Genomic DNA, 20710 nt, shown 5'->3' on the forward strand with positions numbered 1-20710 from the left:
TTGGGCAATTTTTATGTACCTGTTTGAAAGGGGTCGTATTAAAAATGTGATAAATGCAGTAATTTTACCATAGTTGCTCTTCATAACAGTGTTTGATATCTTCACTCTACAATCTAAATATACTGTATAAAAAAAAATAAAAAAATTGTCCAGTAGCACCTTAGAGACCAACTAAGTTTGTTCTTGGCAAAAGCTTTCATGTGCGTGCACACTTCTTCAGATACACACCTAGATACTAGAGCTGATTTTGAGGTCACCAAAGGGGCATTTGCAAGGAAGAGGAGGGGAAATTTCCATTTCACAAGTGGAAGTCTGTGCACTAACATACACAATAACTTGGATCCTAATTTCTACTGGAATAAGTACATTCCAATGCATTCCTTTTTAAGCTGTATAAGCGCTGTTACCCAGCAGTTTGAAGATCTTCAGCAAGAAATTACAATTGACTGATTATTACTATTATTTCAATTACCTGTACATTCTTATTCCATTTCTGAATAAATGACTTTTCTGGAAATTCTGCAGGCAGGGATAACTGTTCTTTACAAATATTCAGATATTTTTTAAAATCAAATGAATTCATTAAGTATATTTGCCGGTGTGAAAATCTTGACTTCACTCTCTTCTCCATGAGTTCAAGAATGTCCTAGTGAAAAATTGCAAACAGAACAAAAACGTAAGAAATCTACGAGAAAACATATCAATTGCTAGATAACTTTTTTACCTTTTTTTTTACTTTTTAAAGATGAAAACTGACCTCAGAATTATGCTTGAGCATTTCCCAGCTCTGCAGAATGACAACTTCAATACATACATTATGAAACAGTTTATTTGAAATTCTGTATACATAGGTTAAATGCTTGTCACAGAAAATTCTAGGGATCACAGTTACTATCAAATATCTAGGTTAGTTTTCAGTTTATTAGGCATACCAGTGTTGGCAACTTATTTAAATTATTTTTATCTGAATTCTATTATCTATTAAAAATGATTATTTGAACAGGTATTTCATGTTAAGATTTCTCAATCAAACCTCATTAGAACAGAAGCTTTTCAACTGACTAAGCTATTTCAACTCCAGTAGCACACACAGGAAGTTCTACTAAGTGTGGTTAAAGTAGCATTCTTTATTTAATAATGAAAATGATTCACAATCCCTAAAAGTCTCTTACTTTTCTCTGCACAGGGTCTCTAGCCAATTAAAGAGAAGCATCTTTACTAGTCATCATCTGAATTTGCATGCACTGGTGGCGACATATATTAAGAGAAAAGTAAATTCATTTTACCAGCCTACAAGTCAGACCAACAACAGCTATAGGTGTCTGTGCTGACTGGGACACATCAAAGAGGTTATACAGCAAAGTCTGGTTCTTATGATGAACAAACAGATCAAACTCATCTAGGATGAACAGAACCGGGCAACTGTGAGCACGGTCACCTAACACATAAAACAAATGGGTAAATATTAGGGACCCAATTCAATTAAGTGGTTCTACACAAAGACTTCCACTAGCTCAACAGGTAATCTCTTTGCAAGCAACTGAAAGAACTGTAACATAACTTGCAATTTAGCAAGAACGTCCAATTCATTGTAAGAAGGCAAAGGCACTTAACATTTCACTTTAGTTCCTTTACTGCAGTAATCAAGTTACAGATTTTCTTACCCACCCTTCACCATAAGGTCTCAGGGAGGGTTGTGACAAAACAATGATACAATTTAAAATAGAATGATACTAATATTTAATGCAGCAGCGGAACTACAATATAAAAAACAGAGAATAAAGTTACAAAGATCAGGGTAAAGAGGCACGTCTTCAGCATAGGGGGAAAACTGTACCACAAGGATGATAGATGCACCTCAAGGAGGAGAGAATTCCACAATTTAGCAGCTACCAGAGAATACCCACTCCCTAGTGGGCAATCGCAAACTTCTGTGGGACACAGAAATACCAATAGGGGCTCCTCTGCTGATCTTAATGGTCTGAGAGAAGGAGACAGTAGAGAAGGAGTCAAGCTGTCAGATATTTGGGGCCTACGTTGCTTAGAGCTTTAAATACCAAAGTGTGCAGCTTGAACTGAGCCTGCAAACAATCTGGCAACCAGTGCAGCTGCTTTAAAACAGGGGTTGTAGAGATGCTAATGGATACCAGTTAGTAATCTGGATAGAGTAGGTATTAGTGTTTGTCATTAACCCCCAATAACGTGTTATTAATCACCAAGAAAATATGTTTACCTCTCTTTAATGCTTCAAGAAGAAACGTGAGGTTTTCTGCAAAACTACCCTAAAAGATAACAACATCTGAATGATTATCTGGTAGATATTAAGCTTTAAAATAAAAACATGTAGCAGGATTCACCAAATGAGTGCCTATCTGCAGAACCTATGCACAAACATTCCCATTTGTGCAGCAGGGCTTCCCCCTCTCCTCCCACCACCACTGTACCATGTGAAATTGGCTTTTCTTTGGTGGGGGGGGGACCCCCAGAACAACACCCCCAGAATCCCATCCATTGTATTTTGTAGAACTGTATGCTATTGCAAAAATAAAAATAAAAATGCAACAGCTTCTACAAAGTGTAATCAGAGCGGAATAATCAGTTGCAGGGGATAAACAGATAAATAACTATATGACTTTTAGAAGACATGTGAAGGCAGCCCTCTACAGGGAAGTTTTTAATGGCTGTTTTATAGTGCTTTTATTATCTTGTTGGGAACCATCCAGAGTGGGGCAACTCAGTCAGCTGGGTGGCATATTAATAATAATATAAAGACCTGCTTCAAGCAAGAACAGGGAAAAAATGTCACTAAAGGGGAGGGACAACATAGGAATGATGACATTTTTTCTGCCTTCAGGTAAGTGGGAGAATAACAATAAACAATTAAATAAACAATTAAATAATAATAACCCAGCTGGTTGTGTTGCAGTCTAAGAAATCTAAAAGGGAAAAATGCATTTGCAATGCCCCTTACACGGTTTCATGATTTTGCAGCATATGGATATAGTTACAAGTTGAAAGAGTACAACAATGTGGACTACAGTGGTACCCCGCAAGACGAATGCCTCGCAAGACGGAAAACCCGCAAGACGAAAGGGTTTTCTGCTTTGGAGGCGCTTCGCAAGACGAATTTCCCTATGGGCTTGCCTCGCAAGACGAAAGCCCATAGGGAAATCTCCGGGGACCTCTTTTAAAATGCTGGCGGTCGGGAGCAAAGACCTTCGCCCACAGCCGGCCCCCAGAAGAGGTCCTGGACCTCTCCTGAAGGCCGGCGGGGGGCAAAGGTCCCTGCTCCCCCCCGCCTGCCTTCCCGGGACAGCGGAGACTTCTCCGCTGCCCCAGGCGATCCCAAAATGCTGGCGGGCGGGAGCGAACGCTTCGCTCCCGACCCCCAGCATTTTAAAATCTTTGGGCGAGTGTCTGCAAGCCTCGCGCGCCCGGCAGGAGGTCCCGCCGGGCGCGCGAGGCTCGGGCGGCAGCCTGCGGCAGCCTGTCACCCGAAGCACGGGGAGCCCTCCGGAGAGCTCCCCTTGCTTCGGGCGAATGCCTGCAAGCCTCGCGCGCCCGGCAGGAGGTCCCGCCGGGCGCGCGAGGCTCGGGGCGGCAGCCTGTCACCCGAAGCACGGGGAGCCCTTCGGAGAGCTCCCCTTGCTTCGGGCGAATGCCTGCAAGCCTTGCGCGCCCGGCAGGAGGTCCCGCCGGGCGCGCGAGGCTCGGGGCGGCAGCCTGTCACCCGAAGCACGGGGAGCCCTTCGGAGAGCTCCCCTTGCTTCGGGCGAATGCCTGCAAGCCTCGCGCGCCCGGCAGGAGGTCCCGCCAGGCGCGCGAGGCTCGGGGCGGCAGCCTGCGGCAGCCTGTCACCCGAAGCACGGGGAGCCCTTCGGAGAGCTCCCCTTGCTTCGGGCGAATGCCTGCAAGCCTCGCGCGCCCGGCAGGAGGTCCCGCCAGGCGCGCGAGGCTCGGGGCGGCAGCCTGCGGCAGCCTGTCACCCGAAGCACGGGGAGCCCTTCGGAGAGCTCCCCTTGCTTCGGGCGAATGCCTGCAAGCCTTGCGCGCCCGGCAGGAGGTCCCGCCGGGCGCGCGAGGCTCGGGGCGGCAGCCTGTCACCCGAAGCACGGGGAGCCCTTCGGAGAGCTCCCCTTGCTTCGGGCGAATGCCTGCAAGCCTCGCGCGCCCGGCAGGAGGTCCCGCCGGGCGCGCGAGGCTCGGGGCGGCAGTCTGCGGCAGCCTGTCACCCGAAGCACGGGGAGCCCTTCGGAGAGCTCCCCTTGCTTCGGGCGAATGCCTGCAAGCCTCGCGCGCCCGGCAGGAGGTCCCGCCAGGCGCGCGAGGCTCGGGGCGGCAGCCTGTCACCCGAAGCACGGGGAGCCCTTCGGAGAGCTCCCCTTGCTTCGGGCGAATGCCTGCAAGCCTTGCGCGCCCGGAAGGAGGTCCCGCCGGGCGCGCAAGGCTCGGGGCGGCAGCCTGTCACCCGAAGCACGGGGAGCCCTTCGGAGAGCTCCCCTTGCTTCGGGCGAATGCCTGCAAGCCTCGCGCGCCCGGCAGGAGGTCCCGCCAGGCGCGCGAGGCTCGGGGCGGCAGCCTGCGGCAGCCTGTCACCCGAAGCACGGGGAGCCCTTCGGAGAGCTCCCCTTGCTTCGGGCGAATGCCTGCAAGCCTCGCGCGCCCGGCAGGAGGTCCCGCCAGGCGCGCGAGGCTCGGGGCGGCAGCCTGCGGCAGCCTGTCACCCGAAGCACGGGGAGCCCTTCGGAGAGCTCCCCTTGCTTCGGGCGAATGCCTGCAAGCCTCGCGCGCCCGGCAGGAGGTCCCGCCAGGCGCGCGAGGCTCGGGGCGGCAGCCTGCGGCAGCCTGTCACCCGAAGCACGGGGAGCCCTTCGGAGAGCTCCCCTTGCTTCGGGCGAATGCCTGCAAGCCTCGCGCGCCCGGCAGGAGGTCCCGCCAGGCGCGCGAGGCTCGGGGCGGCAGCCTGCGGCAGCCTGTCACCCGAAGCACGGGGAGCCCTTCGGAGAGCTCCCCTTGCTTCGGGCGAATGCCTGCAAGCCTCGCGCGCCCGGCAGGAGGTCCCGCCAGGCGCGCGAGGCTCGGGGCGGCAGCCTGCGGCAGCCTGTCACCCGAAGCACGGGGAGCCCTTCGGAGAGCTCCCCTTGCTTCGGGCGAATGCCTGCAAGCCTCGCGCGCCCGGCAGGAGGTCCCGCCAGGCGCGCGAGGCTCGGGCGGCAGCCTGCGGCAGCCTGTCACCCGAAGCACGGGGAGCCCTTCGGAGAGCTCCCCTTGCTTCGGGCGAATGCCTGCAAGCCTCGCGCGCCCGGCAGGAGGTCCCGCCAGGCGCGCGAGGCTCGGGGCGGCAGCCTGCGGCAGCCTGTCACCCGAAGCACGGGGAGCCCTTCGGAGAGCTCCCCTTGCTTCGGGCGAATGCCTGCAAGCCTCGCGCGCCCGGCAGGAGGTCCCGCCGGGCGCGCGAGGCTCGGGGCGGCAGCCTGTCACCCGAAGCACGGGGAGCCCTTCGGAGAGCTCCCCTTGCTTCGGGCGAATGCCTGCAAGCCTCGCGCGCCCGGCAGGAGGTCCCGCCAGGCGCGCGAGGCTCGGGGCGGCAGCCTGCGGCAGCCTGTCACCCGAAGCACGGGGAGCCCTTCGGAGAGCTCCCCTTGCTTCGGGCGAATGCCTGCAAGCCTTGCGCGCCCGGCAGGAGGTCCCGCCAGGCGCGCGAGGCTCGGGGCGGCAGCCTGTCACCCGAAGCACGGGGAGCCCTTCGGAGAGCTCCCCTTGCTTCGGGCGAATGCCTGCAAGCCTTGCGCGCCCGGCAGGTCCCGCCAGGCGCGCGAGGCTCGGGGCGGCAGCCTGTCACCCGAAGCACGGGGAGCCCTTCGGAGAGCTCCCCTTGCTTCGGGCGAATGCCTGCAAGCCTCGCGCGCCCGGCAGGAGGTCCCGCCGGGCGCGCGAGGCTCGGGGCGGCAGCCTGCGGCAGCCTGTCACCCGAAGCACGGGGAGCCCTTCGGAGAGCTCCCCTTGCTTCGGGCGAATGCCTGCAAGCCTCGCGCGCCCGGCAGGAGGTCCCGCCAGGCGCGCGAGGCTCGGGGCGGCAGCCTGTCACCCGAAGCACGGGGAGCCCTTCGGAGAGCTCCCCTTGCTTCGGGCGAATGCCTGCAAGCCTCGCGCGCCCGGCAGGAGGTCCCGCCAGGCGCGCGAGGCTCGGGGCGGCAGCCTGTCACCCGAAGCACGGGGAGCCCTTCGGAGAGCTCCCCTTGCTTCGGGCCAATGCCTGCAAGCCTCGCGCGCCCGGCAGGAGGTCCCGCCGGGCGCGTGAGGCTCGGGGCGGCAGCCTGTCACCCGAAGCACGGGGAGCCCTTCGGAGAGCTCCCCTTGCTTCGGGCGAATGCCTGCAAGCCTCGCGCGCCCGGCAGGAGGTCCCGCCAGGCGCGTGAGGCTCGGGGCGGCAGCCTGTCACCCGAAGCACGGGGAGCCCTTCGGAGAGCTCCCCTTGCTTCGGGCGAATGCCTGCAAGCCTTGCGCGCCCGGCAGGAGGTCCCGCCAGGCGCGCGAGGCTCGGGGCGGCAGCCTGTCACCCGAAGCACGGGGAGCCCTTCGGAGAGCTCCCCTTGCTTCGGGCGAATGCCTGCAAGCCTCGCGCGCCCGGCAGGAGGTCCCGCCGGGCGCGCGAGGCTCGGGGCGGCAGCCTGCGGCAGCCTGTCACCCGAAGCACGGGGAGCCCTTCGGAGAGCTCCCCTTGCTTCGGGCGAATGCCTGCAAGCCTCGCGCGCCCGGCAGGAGGTCCCGCCAGGCGCGCGAGGCTCGGGGCGGCAGCCTGTCACCCGAAGCACGGGGAGCCCTTCGGAGAGCTCCCCTTGCTTCGGGCGAATGCCTGCAAGCCTTGCGCGCCCGGCAGGAGGTCCCGCCAGGCGCGCGAGGCTCGGGGCGGCAGCCTGTCACCCGAAGCACGGGGAGCCCTTCGGAGAGCTCCCCTTGCTTCGGGCGAATGCCTGCAAGTCTCGCGCGCCCGGCAGGAGGTCCCGCCGGGCGCGCGAGGCTCGGGGCGGCAGCCTGCGGCAGCCTGTCACCCGAACCACGGGGAGCCCTTCGGAGAGCTCCCCTTGCTTCGGGCGAATGCCTGCAAGCCTCGCGCGCCCGGCAGGAGGTCCCGCCAGGCGCGCGAGGCTCGGGGCGGCAGCCTGTCACCCGAAGCACGGGGAGCCCTTCGGAGAGCTCCCCTTGCTTCGGGCGAATGCCTGCAAGCCTCGCGCGCCCGGCAGGAGGTCCCGCCAGGCGCGCGAGGCTCGGGGCGGCAGCCTGTCACCCGAAGCACGGGGAGCCCTTCGGAGAGCTCCCCTTGCTTCGGGCGAATGCCTGCAAGCCTCGCGCGCCCGGCAGGAGGTCCCGCCAGGCGCGCGAGGCTCGGGGCGGCAGCCTGTCACCGAAGCACGGGGAGCCCTTCGGAGAGCTCCCCTTGCTTCGGGCGAATGCCTGCAAGCCTCGCGCGCCCGGCAGGAGGTCCCGCCAGGCGCGCGAGGCTCGGGGCGGCAGCCTGCGGCAGCCTGTCACCCGAAGCACGGGGAGCCCTTCGGAGAGCTCCCCTTGCTTCGGGCGAATGCCTGCAAGCCTCGCGCGCCCGGCAGGAGGTCCCGCCAGGCGCGCGAGGCTCGGGGCGGCAGCCTGCGGCAGCCTGTCACCCGAAGCACGGGGAGCCCTTCGGAGAGCTCCCCTTGCTTCGGGCGAATGCCTGCAAGCCTCGCGCGCCCGGCAGGAGGTCCCGCCAGGCGCGCGAGGCTCGGGGCGGCAGCCTGCGGCAGCCTGTCACCCGAAGCACGGGGAGCCCTTCGGAGAGCTCCCCTTGCTTCGGGCGAATGCCTGCAAGCCTCGCGCGCCCGGCAGGAGGTCCCGCCAGGCGCGCGAGGCTCGGGCGGCAGCCTGCGGCAGCCTGTCACCCGAAGCACGGGGAGCCCTTCGGAGAGCTCCCCTTGCTTCGGGCGAATGCCTGCAAGCCTCGCGCGCCCGGCAGGAGGTCCCGCCAGGCGCGCGAGGCTCGGGGCGGCAGCCTGCGGCAGCCTGTCACCCGAAGCACGGGGAGCCCTTCGGAGAGCTCCCCTTGCTTCGGGCGAATGCCTGCAAGCCTCGCGCGCCCGGCAGGAGGTCCCGCCGGGCGCGCGAGGCTCGGGGCGGCAGCCTGTCACCCGAAGCACGGGGAGCCCTTCGGAGAGCTCCCCTTGCTTCGGGCGAATGCCTGCAAGCCTCGCGCGCCCGGCAGGAGGTCCCGCCAGGCGCGCGAGGCTCGGGGCGGCAGCCTGCGGCAGCCTGTCACCCGAAGCACGGGGAGCCCTTCGGAGAGCTCCCCTTGCTTCGGGCGAATGCCTGCAAGCCTTGCGCGCCCGGCAGGAGGTCCCGCCAGGCGCGCGAGGCTCGGGGCGGCAGCCTGTCACCCGAAGCACGGGGAGCCCTTCGGAGAGCTCCCCTTGCTTCGGGCGAATGCCTGCAAGCCTTGCGCGCCCGGCAGGTCCCGCCAGGCGCGCGAGGCTCGGGGCGGCAGCCTGTCACCCGAAGCACGGGGAGCCCTTCGGAGAGCTCCCCTTGCTTCGGGCGAATGCCTGCAAGCCTCGCGCGCCCGGCAGGAGGTCCCGCCGGGCGCGCGAGGCTCGGGGCGGCAGCCTGCGGCAGCCTGTCACCCGAAGCACGGGGAGCCCTTCGGAGAGCTCCCCTTGCTTCGGGCGAATGCCTGCAAGCCTCGCGCGCCCGGCAGGAGGTCCCGCCAGGCGCGCGAGGCTCGGGGCGGCAGCCTGTCACCCGAAGCACGGGGAGCCCTTCGGAGAGCTCCCCTTGCTTCGGGCGAATGCCTGCAAGCCTTGCGCGCCCGGCAGGAGGTCCCGCCAGGCGCGCGAGGCTCGGGGCGGCAGCCTGTCACCCGAAGCACGGGGAGCCCTTCGGAGAGCTCCCCTTGCTTCGGGCCAATGCCTGCAAGCCTCGCGCGCCCGGCAGGAGGTCCCGCCGGGCGCGTGAGGCTCGGGGCGGCAGCCTGTCACCCGAAGCACGGGGAGCCCTTCGGAGAGCTCCCCTTGCTTCGGGCGAATGCCTGCAAGCCTCGCGCGCCCGGCAGGAGGTCCCGCCAGGCGCGTGAGGCTCGGGGCGGCAGCCTGTCACCCGAAGCACGGGGAGCCCTTCGGAGAGCTCCCCTTGCTTCGGGCGAATGCCTGCAAGCCTTGCGCGCCCGGCAGGAGGTCCCGCCAGGCGCGCGAGGCTCGGGGCGGCAGCCTGTCACCCGAAGCACGGGGAGCCCTTCGGAGAGCTCCCCTTGCTTCGGGCGAATGCCTGCAAGCCTCGCGCGCCCGGCAGGAGGTCCCGCCGGGCGCGCGAGGCTCGGGGCGGCAGCCTGCGGCAGCCTGTCACCCGAAGCACGGGGAGCCCTTCGGAGAGCTCCCCTTGCTTCGGGCGAATGCCTGCAAGCCTCGCGCGCCCGGCAGGAGGTCCCGCCAGGCGCGCGAGGCTCGGGGCGGCAGCCTGTCACCCGAAGCACGGGGAGCCCTTCGGAGAGCTCCCCTTGCTTCGGGCGAATGCCTGCAAGCCTTGCGCGCCCGGCAGGAGGTCCCGCCAGGCGCGCGAGGCTCGGGGCGGCAGCCTGTCACCCGAAGCACGGGGAGCCCTTCGGAGAGCTCCCCTTGCTTCGGGCGAATGCCTGCAAGTCTCGCGCGCCCGGCAGGAGGTCCCGCCGGGCGCGCGAGGCTCGGGGCGGCAGCCTGCGGCAGCCTGTCACCCGAACCACGGGGAGCCCTTCGGAGAGCTCCCCTTGCTTCGGGCGAATGCCTGCAAGCCTCGCGCGCCCGGCAGGAGGTCCCGCCAGGCGCGCGAGGCTCGGGGCGGCAGCCTGTCACCCGAAGCACGGGGAGCCCTTCGGAGAGCTCCCCTTGCTTCGGGCGAATGCCTGCAAGCCTCGCGCGCCCGGCAGGAGGTCCCGCCAGGCGCGCGAGGCTCGGGGCGGCAGCCTGTCACCCGAAGCACGGGGAGCCCTTCGGAGAGCTCCCCTTGCTTCGGGCGAATGCCTGCAAGCCTCGCGCGCCCGGCAGGAGGTCCCGCCAGGCGCGCGAGGCTCGGGGCGGCAGCCTGTCACCGAAGCACGGGGAGCCCTTCGGAGAGCTCCCCTTGCTTCGGGCGAATGCCTGCAAGCCTCTCTTTAATGCTTCAAGAAGAAACGTGAGGTTTTCTGCAAAACTACCCTAAAAGATAACAACATCTGAATGATTATCTGGTAGATATTAAGCTTTAAAATAAAAACATGTAGCAGGATTCACCAAATGAGTGCCTATCTGCAGAACCTATGCACAAACATTCCCATTTGTGCAGCAGGGCTTCCCCCTCTCCTCCCACCACCACTGTACCATGTGAAATTGGCTTTTCTTTGGTGGGGGGGGGACCCCCAGAACAACACCCCCAGAATCCCATCCATTGTATTTTGTAGAACTGTATGCTATTGCAAAAATAAAAATAAAAATGCAACAGCTTCTACAAAGTGTAATCAGAGCGGAATAATCAGTTGCAGGGGATAAACAGATAAATAACTATATGACTTTTAGAAGACATGTGAAGGCAGCCCTCTACAGGGAAGTTTTTAATGGCTGTTTTATAGTGCTTTTATTATCTTGTTGGGAACCATCCAGAGTGGGGCAACTCAGTCAGCTGGGTGGCATATTAATAATAATATAAAGACCTGCTTCAAGCAAGAACAGGGAAAAAATGTCACTAAAGGGGAGGGACAACATAGGAATGATGACATTTTTTCTGCCTTCAGGTAAGTGGGAGAATAACAATAAACAATTAAATAAACAATTAAATAATAATAACCCAGCTGGTTGTGTTGCAGTCTAAGAAATCTAAAAGGGAAAAATGCATTTGCAATGCCCCTTACACGGTTTCATGATTTTGCAGCATATGGATATAGTTACAAGTTGAAAGAGTACAACAATGTGGACTACAGTGGTACCCCGCAAGACGAATGCCTCGCAAGACGGAAAACCCGCAAGACGAAAGGGTTTTCTGCTTTGGAGGCGCTTCGCAAGACGAATTTCCCTATGGGCTTGCCTCGCAAGACGAAAGCCCATAGGGAAATCTCCGGGGACCTCTTTTAAAATGCTGGCGGTCGGGAGCAAAGACCTTCGCCCACAGCCGGCCCCCAGAAGAGGTCCTGGACCTCTCCTGAAGGCCGGCGGGGGGCAAAGGTCCCTGCTCCCCCCCGCCTGCCTTCCCGGGACAGCGGAGACTTCTCCGCTGCCCCAGGCGATCCCAAAATGCTGGCGGGCGGGAGCGAACGCTTCGCTCCCGACCCCCAGCATTTTAAAATCTTTGGGCGAGTGTCTGCAAGCCTCGCGCGCCCGGCAGGAGGTCCCGCCGGGCGCGCGAGGCTCGGGCGGCAGCCTGCGGCAGCCTGTCACCCGAAGCACGGGGAGCCCTCCGGAGAGCTCCCCTTGCTTCGGGCGAATGCCTGCAAGCCTCGCGCGCCCGGCAGGAGGTCCCGCCGGGCGCGCGAGGCTCGGGGCGGCAGCCTGTCACCCGAAGCACGGGGAGCCCTTCGGAGAGCTCCCCTTGCTTCGGGCGAATGCCTGCAAGCCTTGCGCGCCCGGCAGGAGGTCCCGCCGGGCGCGCGAGGCTCGGGGCGGCAGCCTGTCACCCGAAGCACGGGGAGCCCTTCGGAGAGCTCCCCTTGCTTCGGGCGAATGCCTGCAAGCCTCGCGCGCCCGGCAGGAGGTCCCGCCAGGCGCGCGAGGCTCGGGGCGGCAGCCTGCGGCAGCCTGTCACCCGAAGCACGGGGAGCCCTTCGGAGAGCTCCCCTTGCTTCGGGCGAATGCCTGCAAGCCTCGCGCGCCCGGCAGGAGGTCCCGCCAGGCGCGCGAGGCTCGGGGCGGCAGCCTGCGGCAGCCTGTCACCCGAAGCACGGGGAGCCCTTCGGAGAGCTCCCCTTGCTTCGGGCGAATGCCTGCAAGCCTTGCGCGCCCGGCAGGAGGTCCCGCCGGGCGCGCGAGGCTCGGGGCGGCAGCCTGTCACCCGAAGCACGGGGAGCCCTTCGGAGAGCTCCCCTTGCTTCGGGCGAATGCCTGCAAGCCTCGCGCGCCCGGCAGGAGGTCCCGCCGGGCGCGCGAGGCTCGGGGCGGCAGTCTGCGGCAGCCTGTCACCCGAAGCACGGGGAGCCCTTCGGAGAGCTCCCCTTGCTTCGGGCGAATGCCTGCAAGCCTCGCGCGCCCGGCAGGAGGTCCCGCCAGGCGCGCGAGGCTCGGGCGGCAGCCTGCGGCAGCCTGTCACCCGAAGCACGGGGAGCCCTTCGGAGAGCTCCCCTTGCTTCGGGCGAATGCCTGCAAGCCTCGCGCGCCCGGCAGGAGGTCCCGCCAGGCGCGCGAGGCTCGGGGCGGCAGCCTGCGGCAGCCTGTCACCCGAAGCACGGGGAGCCCTTCGGAGAGCTCCCCTTGCTTCGGGCGAATGCCTGCAAGCCTCGCGCGCCCGGCAGGAGGTCCCGCCAGGCGCGCGAGGCTCGGGGCGGCAGCCTGTCACCCGAAGCACGGGGAGCCCTTCGGAGAGCTCCCCTTGCTTCGGGCGAATGCCTGCAAGCCTTGCGCGCCCGGCAGGAGGTCCCGCCAGGCGCGCGAGGCTCGGGGCGGCAGCCTGTCACCCGAAGCACGGCCGCCCGGAGCTTGCGGGGCGGGAGGTGGGAAGAAGGGCCTCCCCTCCCACCGCCAGCCCTCAGAACAGCCTTCTGAAGGCTGGCAGTGTAAAGAAAAGCCCCTGTCCCCCCCCCCCAGCCTTCAGAAGAGGTCGGGGGACAGACTGTCCCCGGACCTGGTCTGAAGGTGGTTTCGCTAGGAACGCATTAATTGATTTTCAATGCATTCCTATGGGAAACCGTGCATCGCAAGACGAAAAAACCGCAAGACGAAGAGAATTGCGGAACGAATTAATTTCGTCTTGCGAGGCACCACTGTATATATTTTTAAGTACAGCTAAATGTTTTACTTACAAAAACTTTATCTCCAACCACATTTTCTAGATTTAGCTGTCTTGTAATCTCCTTAAGAGCAATTTTATCACTGGTCTGTAGTAACCCTAGAAGACAATTGCAAATACACGTAATATTCTAGATTTGGAAATTCTATAAACCCCACTAGAAAGACAGAAAAAAGAATGCATTTTATATTTCAACAAATAATAGCATCCAAAGCAAATTTTAGAAATGTCATTAAGTATCCAAGGATCACATGCTCATTTTTCTCAAAGATGCATTGGATCCTTAGTTTCAGAATGATGAAAGCTAGCCAGTTCAAGTGCAACAAAGCCTTGTTTGGTATTATATGAGTAAGCCTTGAGCTTGCATACTCCCTTCTCCAACTTCTTCACCTCACACAATCAAATCCTGTCTAGATGCCCCTTGAACAAGACCTACAAACTACAGCAGGGTTTGCAATTCTTGGAAGGAAAGTGCAAACCTGTTTGCCTGTTCAGATTGACAACAAACTATGGTTCGTGCGAAACAGTAAGTTGTTGAATCTTGATCACATGGCATATTCTCAACCCTTTAAAGCAACCCATTGTTAAAACTGATAATATATGGTGGTATCCAACTTCCAGGTGTGACCAGGATGAACTTCCACTTATGCACCATGACTTTCATTTTCTCTCCTCCCTCTGTAGCCTGCTCCTGGCAATCTACCCTGGGTGGTTAGGGGATCATCTGGAGTAGACTTGCAACAGGGGTGCAGAGTGGGTAATAGAAATTCCATTGCACATGTGGATGTCTGCTCACATGAGGCTATATACTTAGTTTTCATAAAGCTACCCTATGTTAACATAGCTTTTATGTTAACACAGCTTTTAAAGAGCTTTTATGTACAATTCTATCTCTGCTGTCAGTAGATACTATGGCTACAATAAGTACAATTCCTTGCAATTGTTAACTGAAATAGATCAGTACAAAATTACAAGGCTCAATTAGCACTATCTTCAAGGAAATTCAGCTGACGTGACCAAATTACATACCATTTAAATGAACTTGTAAGATGTTTTCTCTTACTTCCTTTACTTCCATGAGCTTCTTTAAGACATGACATGTTAACTAGGAAGAAATAAAACAAAACATAAATTCTTATGCCATATGCTTACTACATAGTATCAGGATTTAAAACTGAAACAAGTTTTTATGACCATGACTTATACTATTATAATAGCAAAAACTGAAAATCTGTTTATAGAAGGGACTGGATTCCAGCACAGGATTTGGGAGCAGGGGTGGGGAGAGCTGGGAAGAGAAGAAAATGATTTCTACTTATTATTCCACTGTACCCCATGGTGCTAAAAGTCTGCACTGGTGGGTTGGGGTAACTTCTGGGACAGAACGGAAATCTGTAGAAAGAAACTGCCATAAACATATTCCTGCTTCTATTTGTGGCACACCCAATGGATTTAAGTCCTTTCTGTGCATAGAAAGTTTCATTTGAATCTGAACAAATAATTATTCATTTAGATTTAAGACTACTTCTGGTTTCCAATAAAGAACATATTAAAACCGCAACCTTTTAAATGCATCAAGTGGAATGTAACATTTGTTGCAGCTTTTAAAAGTTATTTCATAATTGCAACAAATGAAAAAAAAATGGTATGGCAGAGGAAAAATAGTAGAGATTTGCTCCTATTCCAGGTGGCCTGTGCCTTCCTACAACAGGGCTATCTACCAGTAAGCACCTTGTGGGAAAGATCCTGACAATTATGTTTTGATATTGTCTTCATTGTTTTATTTTGGTTTTACATATAAGGATTTGTATCATTAAAAATGGATATAAATAAATATAATAACAAATAAAAGCAAGGGATTCAAAGTATCAATTCCCTACATGGTATTAGTCAGGAAGCATGCCAAAGAGTGAAATTTGCAGCCAGTGGTATTCTGATCCCCCTGCATCTTCCTCAAATCCCAAGAGGATATGGGGATCCTTCAGAACAGCCTGAGAAGGTGGAAAGGATGGAGGAGAACATACTTGTTCAAAGAGCCTCCCCTTACTGGATGGATACCATAGAATATAATCGTATCAAAACTAGAAAATAAAGCTTAATTAGAAAACAGTTTTATTTATGAAGTTTAGAAAGGATTTTTCTAGTCAAGAGACCTAAAAAGATCAATATAGAATAAAAGATGTAGAATAAAAGGTAGAAACTCTAATAAAATAACACATTAAGAAGCTAAAGCATCTCAAAGGTTTGAAAGAAAGCACACAACTAAACAAGTTAAAGCAAGGTTAAAGGCTCTGAGAGTCACATTCTATGTACCAAAAATACATAGGCTGGTGAACTCGGTTTAACATCATTATGAAACAAATTTCTTCCCTCTCACCACAAAGCCAGCATTTGATTTATAAGAAAACGAATTTCACTGATAATTTTCATGCAGTACATTAAGTTACAACTTTCCACATGGAACTCAATATATAAAAACTAAATGGAATTAAATATTACCAGAGTCTTCCCTGATCCCCGAGGTCCAATAATGAGTACAGAGTTGCTTTCACCATTGATAGCAGTGCGTTTCAGAAGCTCGAGTAGTTGTCTGAGTAAAGGATGAGGAGAGAGAGAATGAGGAATACAAATAACTTTAGACCTGGAATAATTTCAGATATCAAATTTCATCTCAGAGAAACAAAATCACATTATTTTTAAAAAGTCTCAGCCCACCTCCCTTTACCCATCCGGAAAACACATTATGACACCAAGAAATAGAACAGAACAGATTTGTCTGTGCAATTGTCATTTAAATGCTTTTCTGATTCTCAAGAAGCTAGCTTTCTTCTTGGAAGGAAAAAAAAGGACAGTTAATTAAAAAACAAATCTTTACTGACAAATTCTAACCCTAGATTTATAGGCTCTGTAAGTATATCTCTAAGCTTGTTTAAAAAATTAGGTACAAACTTATTTTAATAAGTAGGGTAATTTTGACTAGCTTTATACAGTGGTACCTCGGGTTAAGAACTTAATTCGTTCTGGAGGTCCATTCTTAACCTGAAACTGTTCTTAACCTGAAACACCACTTTAGCTAATGGGGCCTCCTGCTGCCACCACACTGCTGGAGCATGGTTTCTGTTCTCATCCTGAAGCAAAGTTATTAACCCAAGGTACTATTTCTGGGTTAGCGGAGACTGTAACCTGAAGCGTCTGTAACCTGATGCGTCTGTAACCCAAGGTACCACTTACAGATAGGTAGCCGTGTTGGTCTGCCATAGTCAAAATAAAAAAAATTCTTCCAGTAGCACCTTAAAGACCAACTGAGTTAGTTCTAGGTATGAGCTTTCGTGTGCATGCATGTATCTGAAGAATACATAGGTATGAGCAATAGGTATGAGCTTTCGTGTGCATGTGTATCTGAAGAAGTGTGCATGCACACGAAAGCTCATACCTAGAACCAAGGTACCACTGTACTTGATTTCATATCATTTTAATGGTTATTAACTATTCAATTTAAAAAAAAAATGATGAAAGAGTTTCTGCTGTCTTCTCTTCACCAACACATTATTTACTGGTGGGTACCTAGAAGATTACACTTCTTTTTGAGCCCTGTGTAAGGTTAAGTGATGATGCTTAGGATTAGAACCCCTCATCCTCCTTAATGTAATAGCTGCTATGGTGCTGACGAGACCATGTTACTGAAAAAGATTCCGGGACAAGTATGGCTGTTGCTTTTCTACCATGTTCAGTGAAATGATCCATTAAGGCTGGGAGGGCAATGGCACTGTGATAGCCACTGTGATGATCCAATGAAAACAGAGCTTTCATTTGAGGTATGCCATAAGAACCACTGGGAACATTTCCTCCCTCCCTATGAATATGTTTTAGTCTTTTTAGAGTCCCTTTGAGGATGGGTAAGAAACCAGTATTTGGGGGACAAATCTTTGAAATCTTGTTATCTACTAAACTTGCAGTTTAAAGTTCACAAGATCAGTAAAGGGGTTATCTGAAACAAACATAAATACACTGTTTCCTTACTTGTATTGCGACTCAATTCCAAACAACTTCCCATTTTGACTCTGGTGACAGAACCTTTCACGCAATATTCTTTGTACCTGCATATATTGAGTTATAGAGACATCAAATATGCACAGCACAACCAGCTGTCATTTAACAATTTTCTATTATCCTGTGGAAGTTAGTAAGCTACAAATTTGTTATTGATTTATTTTCACAATTTATATCTTGCCACTCTCCTTCTGGGTCCCAAAACAGCTTACAAAATGCAAACATAGAATATAAAACATAAATTAAACATCATAGATTAAAACATCAAAGAAGCATTCATGGTGAAAATGCCTTATGGAATAAAATAGTTTTAATCAGGTGTCTGCAACTTATCAAGGATGGTACCTGCTTGATTTCTAGTGGGAGGAAGATTAATAAAGTATAGGTCCAACCAGGGCAGGCAACCGGCCTATCTCCCATATCCAGGAACCACCCACCCACAAAGCCTCAATCTTCCCAGGATTCAGACTCTGCTTACTGGCCTAACTGCATCTAGGCACTAGTCCAGGTCTTTAACAACATCTCAGTTCAGATGTAACAGAGATGGATATAATCAGCATACTGATGACACCTTGCCCCTAGACTCCTAATGACCATTCTCAACAGCTTCATATAGATATTAAACAGTACTGGGAACAAAATATTACCTGAGGGGACCCCATAATGTAACTTCCATGGCCCCAAATAACAGTCTCCCAATGCTACTTTTGGACACGACCCTGAAGTAAAAACGGAACCGAACTCTCCAGATCTTCAGTGTAAGAAGATTGAAGAAGGGCCTTAATGATCACAGGGTCCAGGATGGTTCATAAAGCACCATCCATTGATGGAACCAAGGCTGATTCAGTCCCAAACTCAGGACTGATTCCAGATTGCACTGGATCTAGATAATCAGTTCATCTAGAAACACCTGCAGTTGCTCTGCCATGAACCTCTCTACCACCGTACACAAAAATGGAGGGTTAGCACCAGTTTGATAGCTCTTGCATTCCATCGTTGTTCTGTCCACTTTTGCCCTCAGACTGAAAAATGTTCCCCACCTTGCTATAGTACAAATTTCCAGGATTCTTTATAGTAGGGATGCAGTTACTTAGGAACATTGCAAGTGGCATATACCAAGTCAGACCATTGGTTATCTATCTCAGCAATGTATTTTCTGACTGGCAGTATCTCTCCGGGGTTTCAGACAAGGATCTTTCCCAGTCCTGTCTGATGATGCTGGAGACTAAATTTGGAACTAAAGTTTGGTGGACAGAGCAAATCATGTGATCTACCTACTGCGTTATGACCCCGTCCCACAAGCAGTAGCCACGGCGTTTGTCATGACACACAAACACATATACACTCCAGAAATTATCTAGACATAGGAATGCAATTGTGGAAGTGGGCTTCTACATATGGATTCCCTTACTGGATTAAGGGACACACAGACAAGAATTGAGAGTGTTCTTGCTGGTTTACACATGAAGACCTTGGTTTGTATGTGCAGCTGTAAGCGACTGCATTGCTGCTGCATTTACAAATCCAATCAGATGATAAGCAGAATTGGTTTGGGTAGAATTTATCAAAGGAGTTTGTGTGAGAGAGATTTATACACACTTAAAAAGAGTGAGAGACTGACTGAATCCACATCTCTCCACAAATGCATCATTTGTACATACACGAGTCGCAAAAGAATCAACATGTGCAAGTAGGACATACATACTTGTCAGCAAACCCTCCCCCCATTTATAACTTTATTTCTCCTATTCAAGCAATTATACTAACCTTTGATATGCATTCCCCATTTGTAAAGCTATCCTCCTTCAGCTTGCGTTTGCTCATTGTAATTCAAGCCCTAAAAGAGAAACATTTCGCGTTACAACAGAACTTCCTCACACATAAGACTGGCATTGCATCATTTTATGGTTCCTTATTCAACAGAAGCCTGAAATGTGCATACCTGTGGACCGCAAATAAGCTATGGGCCACTACAAATCATATGTATGACACTGGAAGATTATTCTCTGCAAGAAGTCTTAAAATTGTATTTAGTTTTAAACTTCATTTTCTTGCAAGCAGGGCTGGTGCCAAGTTGGAAGGGGCACTGAATAAGATGCTCAGTGATCCCGGAAAAATGAAAACAGTGTAGATGCTTTGCCCAGTGCTTTTCTTCTCAGTGCCAGGTTTTGCTCCACCAATCATCTCTGCAGTGGTCCAGTGCTGTTCAGTGCTGCTTTCCACACTGAGAGAATTACGGTAACAACAGGCTGGGCAAGCAGCAATAGGGGCACAGCTGGTGGAACTCAGCTCACCACTGAGGAGAAGGGCAGGGCAAAACAACAGCTACTGCCATCCTCATTTCCTCAGAATCTCTGGGCCCCATCATAGCAGGGTTCAGACACCTTGGGAATAAAACAGGGCAGCAGCTATGCAGTCTTACCCAGTGCCTCACTTCACAACACCTGACTGACTGCATGTCACCATTCAGAAAGCAAGAGAGAGTATGCATGTCAGCATCTGCCTAAACCATGGTCTGTGTGAAAGTGATATGAAGTGTAATAATGCTCAGACACTAATTTTATTTCTTTGGAAAATACACACGATGCATAAGGGACTGTGAGATCTTCACCCTGAAACAAGACTTGGCTCCAATTAATATACCCCAACATTCACACTACATATTTCAAGCAAATATAAAATGTTGGGCTAGGCAGAACATTAAAGCATCTCTTTCCTGGGTACATATCATCTGAGGTAATCCAAAGCTAAGCCTTTACAGTCATACCTCGGGATAAATACGCTTCAGGTTGAGCGCTTTCGGGTTGTGCTCCGTGGCGACCCAAAAGTAACAGAGGGTGTTACTTCTAGGTTTTGCCACTTGCACATGCGCAGATGGTCAAAATGACGTCACGCACATGCATGGAAGCGGTGAAACGCGACCCGCGCAGACGTGCTGTCGCGTCTTACGTTCTGTTTGGGATGCGAACGGGGCTCCGGAACGGATCCCATTCGCATCCCGAGGTACCACTGTATATCTATTTTGCCTATAATTGAGTGCATCATGAATAAAAGCTCTTCACAAGTTTTGGGCTCAATACAACACTGAGATGGGCTTATGTCAGGTGCATATGACTACAGGGTGCAAAACCCCCATTTCCTTCCTACTTACATATATTGGCCTAGGATCATCATGCTTGAACAGTACCTTGAACAAAAATAAACTTGGGATGGGCACAGTAGCTATGTTCAAACCACAGTTTAGCATAACATGACAAGCCATGCCTAGCCTTTGGCTCAAACCTTTCCTCCTGTGTAGTTACTTCTAATTCAGCATAGCTTGCCACCTTCCTCAGAGTTGTGGTTTTAAAAGTACAGCTGCAAAAACCACAGTTTAAAGTTGGCTTGTTTAAAACTAACCACAATTATTGCTAACCACATTTTGTTGGTGTGGACAACATGGCAAAATATAATTAGCTACCTTGTTCACATAATGTTAAACCATGGTTGAACATAGTCACATCTAGGGCAAGTCATATGGGACCATCTCCCAGTTCCAGGGGTTCTAATGTGCGGTGACTCAAAGCTGATTTTGGGAAGGGAAGTGTGCAAATTTCAGTACCTTATTTAACTGAATACAACAAAAGACCACAGCTTACTCTTATGCACCTAGTTTTAATCAATACTTTTCAGAAAAGAAAACACAGCCAGATGC

General features: G+C 53.7%; 1 protein-coding gene across 9 annotated transcripts in view; it reads right to left on the reverse strand.

Annotated features, from left to right (window-relative positions):
• ORC4 (origin recognition complex subunit 4) overlaps positions 1–20710 on the reverse strand; it is a 28466-nt gene that overhangs the window by 5084 nt on the left and 2672 nt on the right. For all 9 annotated transcript variants that reach the window (XM_083494971.1, XM_083494978.1, XM_083494972.1 and 6 more), the window contains 8 exons: positions 18784–18853; positions 16987–17063; positions 15466–15556; positions 13996–14071; positions 12980–13065; positions 2234–2282; positions 1287–1438; positions 473–646 (listed from right to left, as the gene is read on the reverse strand). In XM_083494971.1, the coding sequence (XP_083351097.1) occupies positions 473–646; positions 1287–1438; positions 2234–2282; positions 12980–13065; positions 13996–14071; positions 15466–15556; positions 16987–17063; positions 18784–18840 (762 nt within the window). In that variant the 5' untranslated portion in view covers positions 18841–18853. The remainder of the gene's footprint in view (positions 1–472; positions 647–1286; positions 1439–2233; positions 2283–12979; positions 13066–13995; positions 14072–15465; positions 15557–16986; positions 17064–18783; positions 18854–20710) is intronic.

This window comes from Podarcis liolepis (genome assembly GCF_965112155.1).
Source record: "Podarcis liolepis genome assembly, chromosome: 1".
NCBI lineage: Eukaryota > Metazoa > Chordata > Lepidosauria > Squamata > Lacertidae > Podarcis > Podarcis liolepis.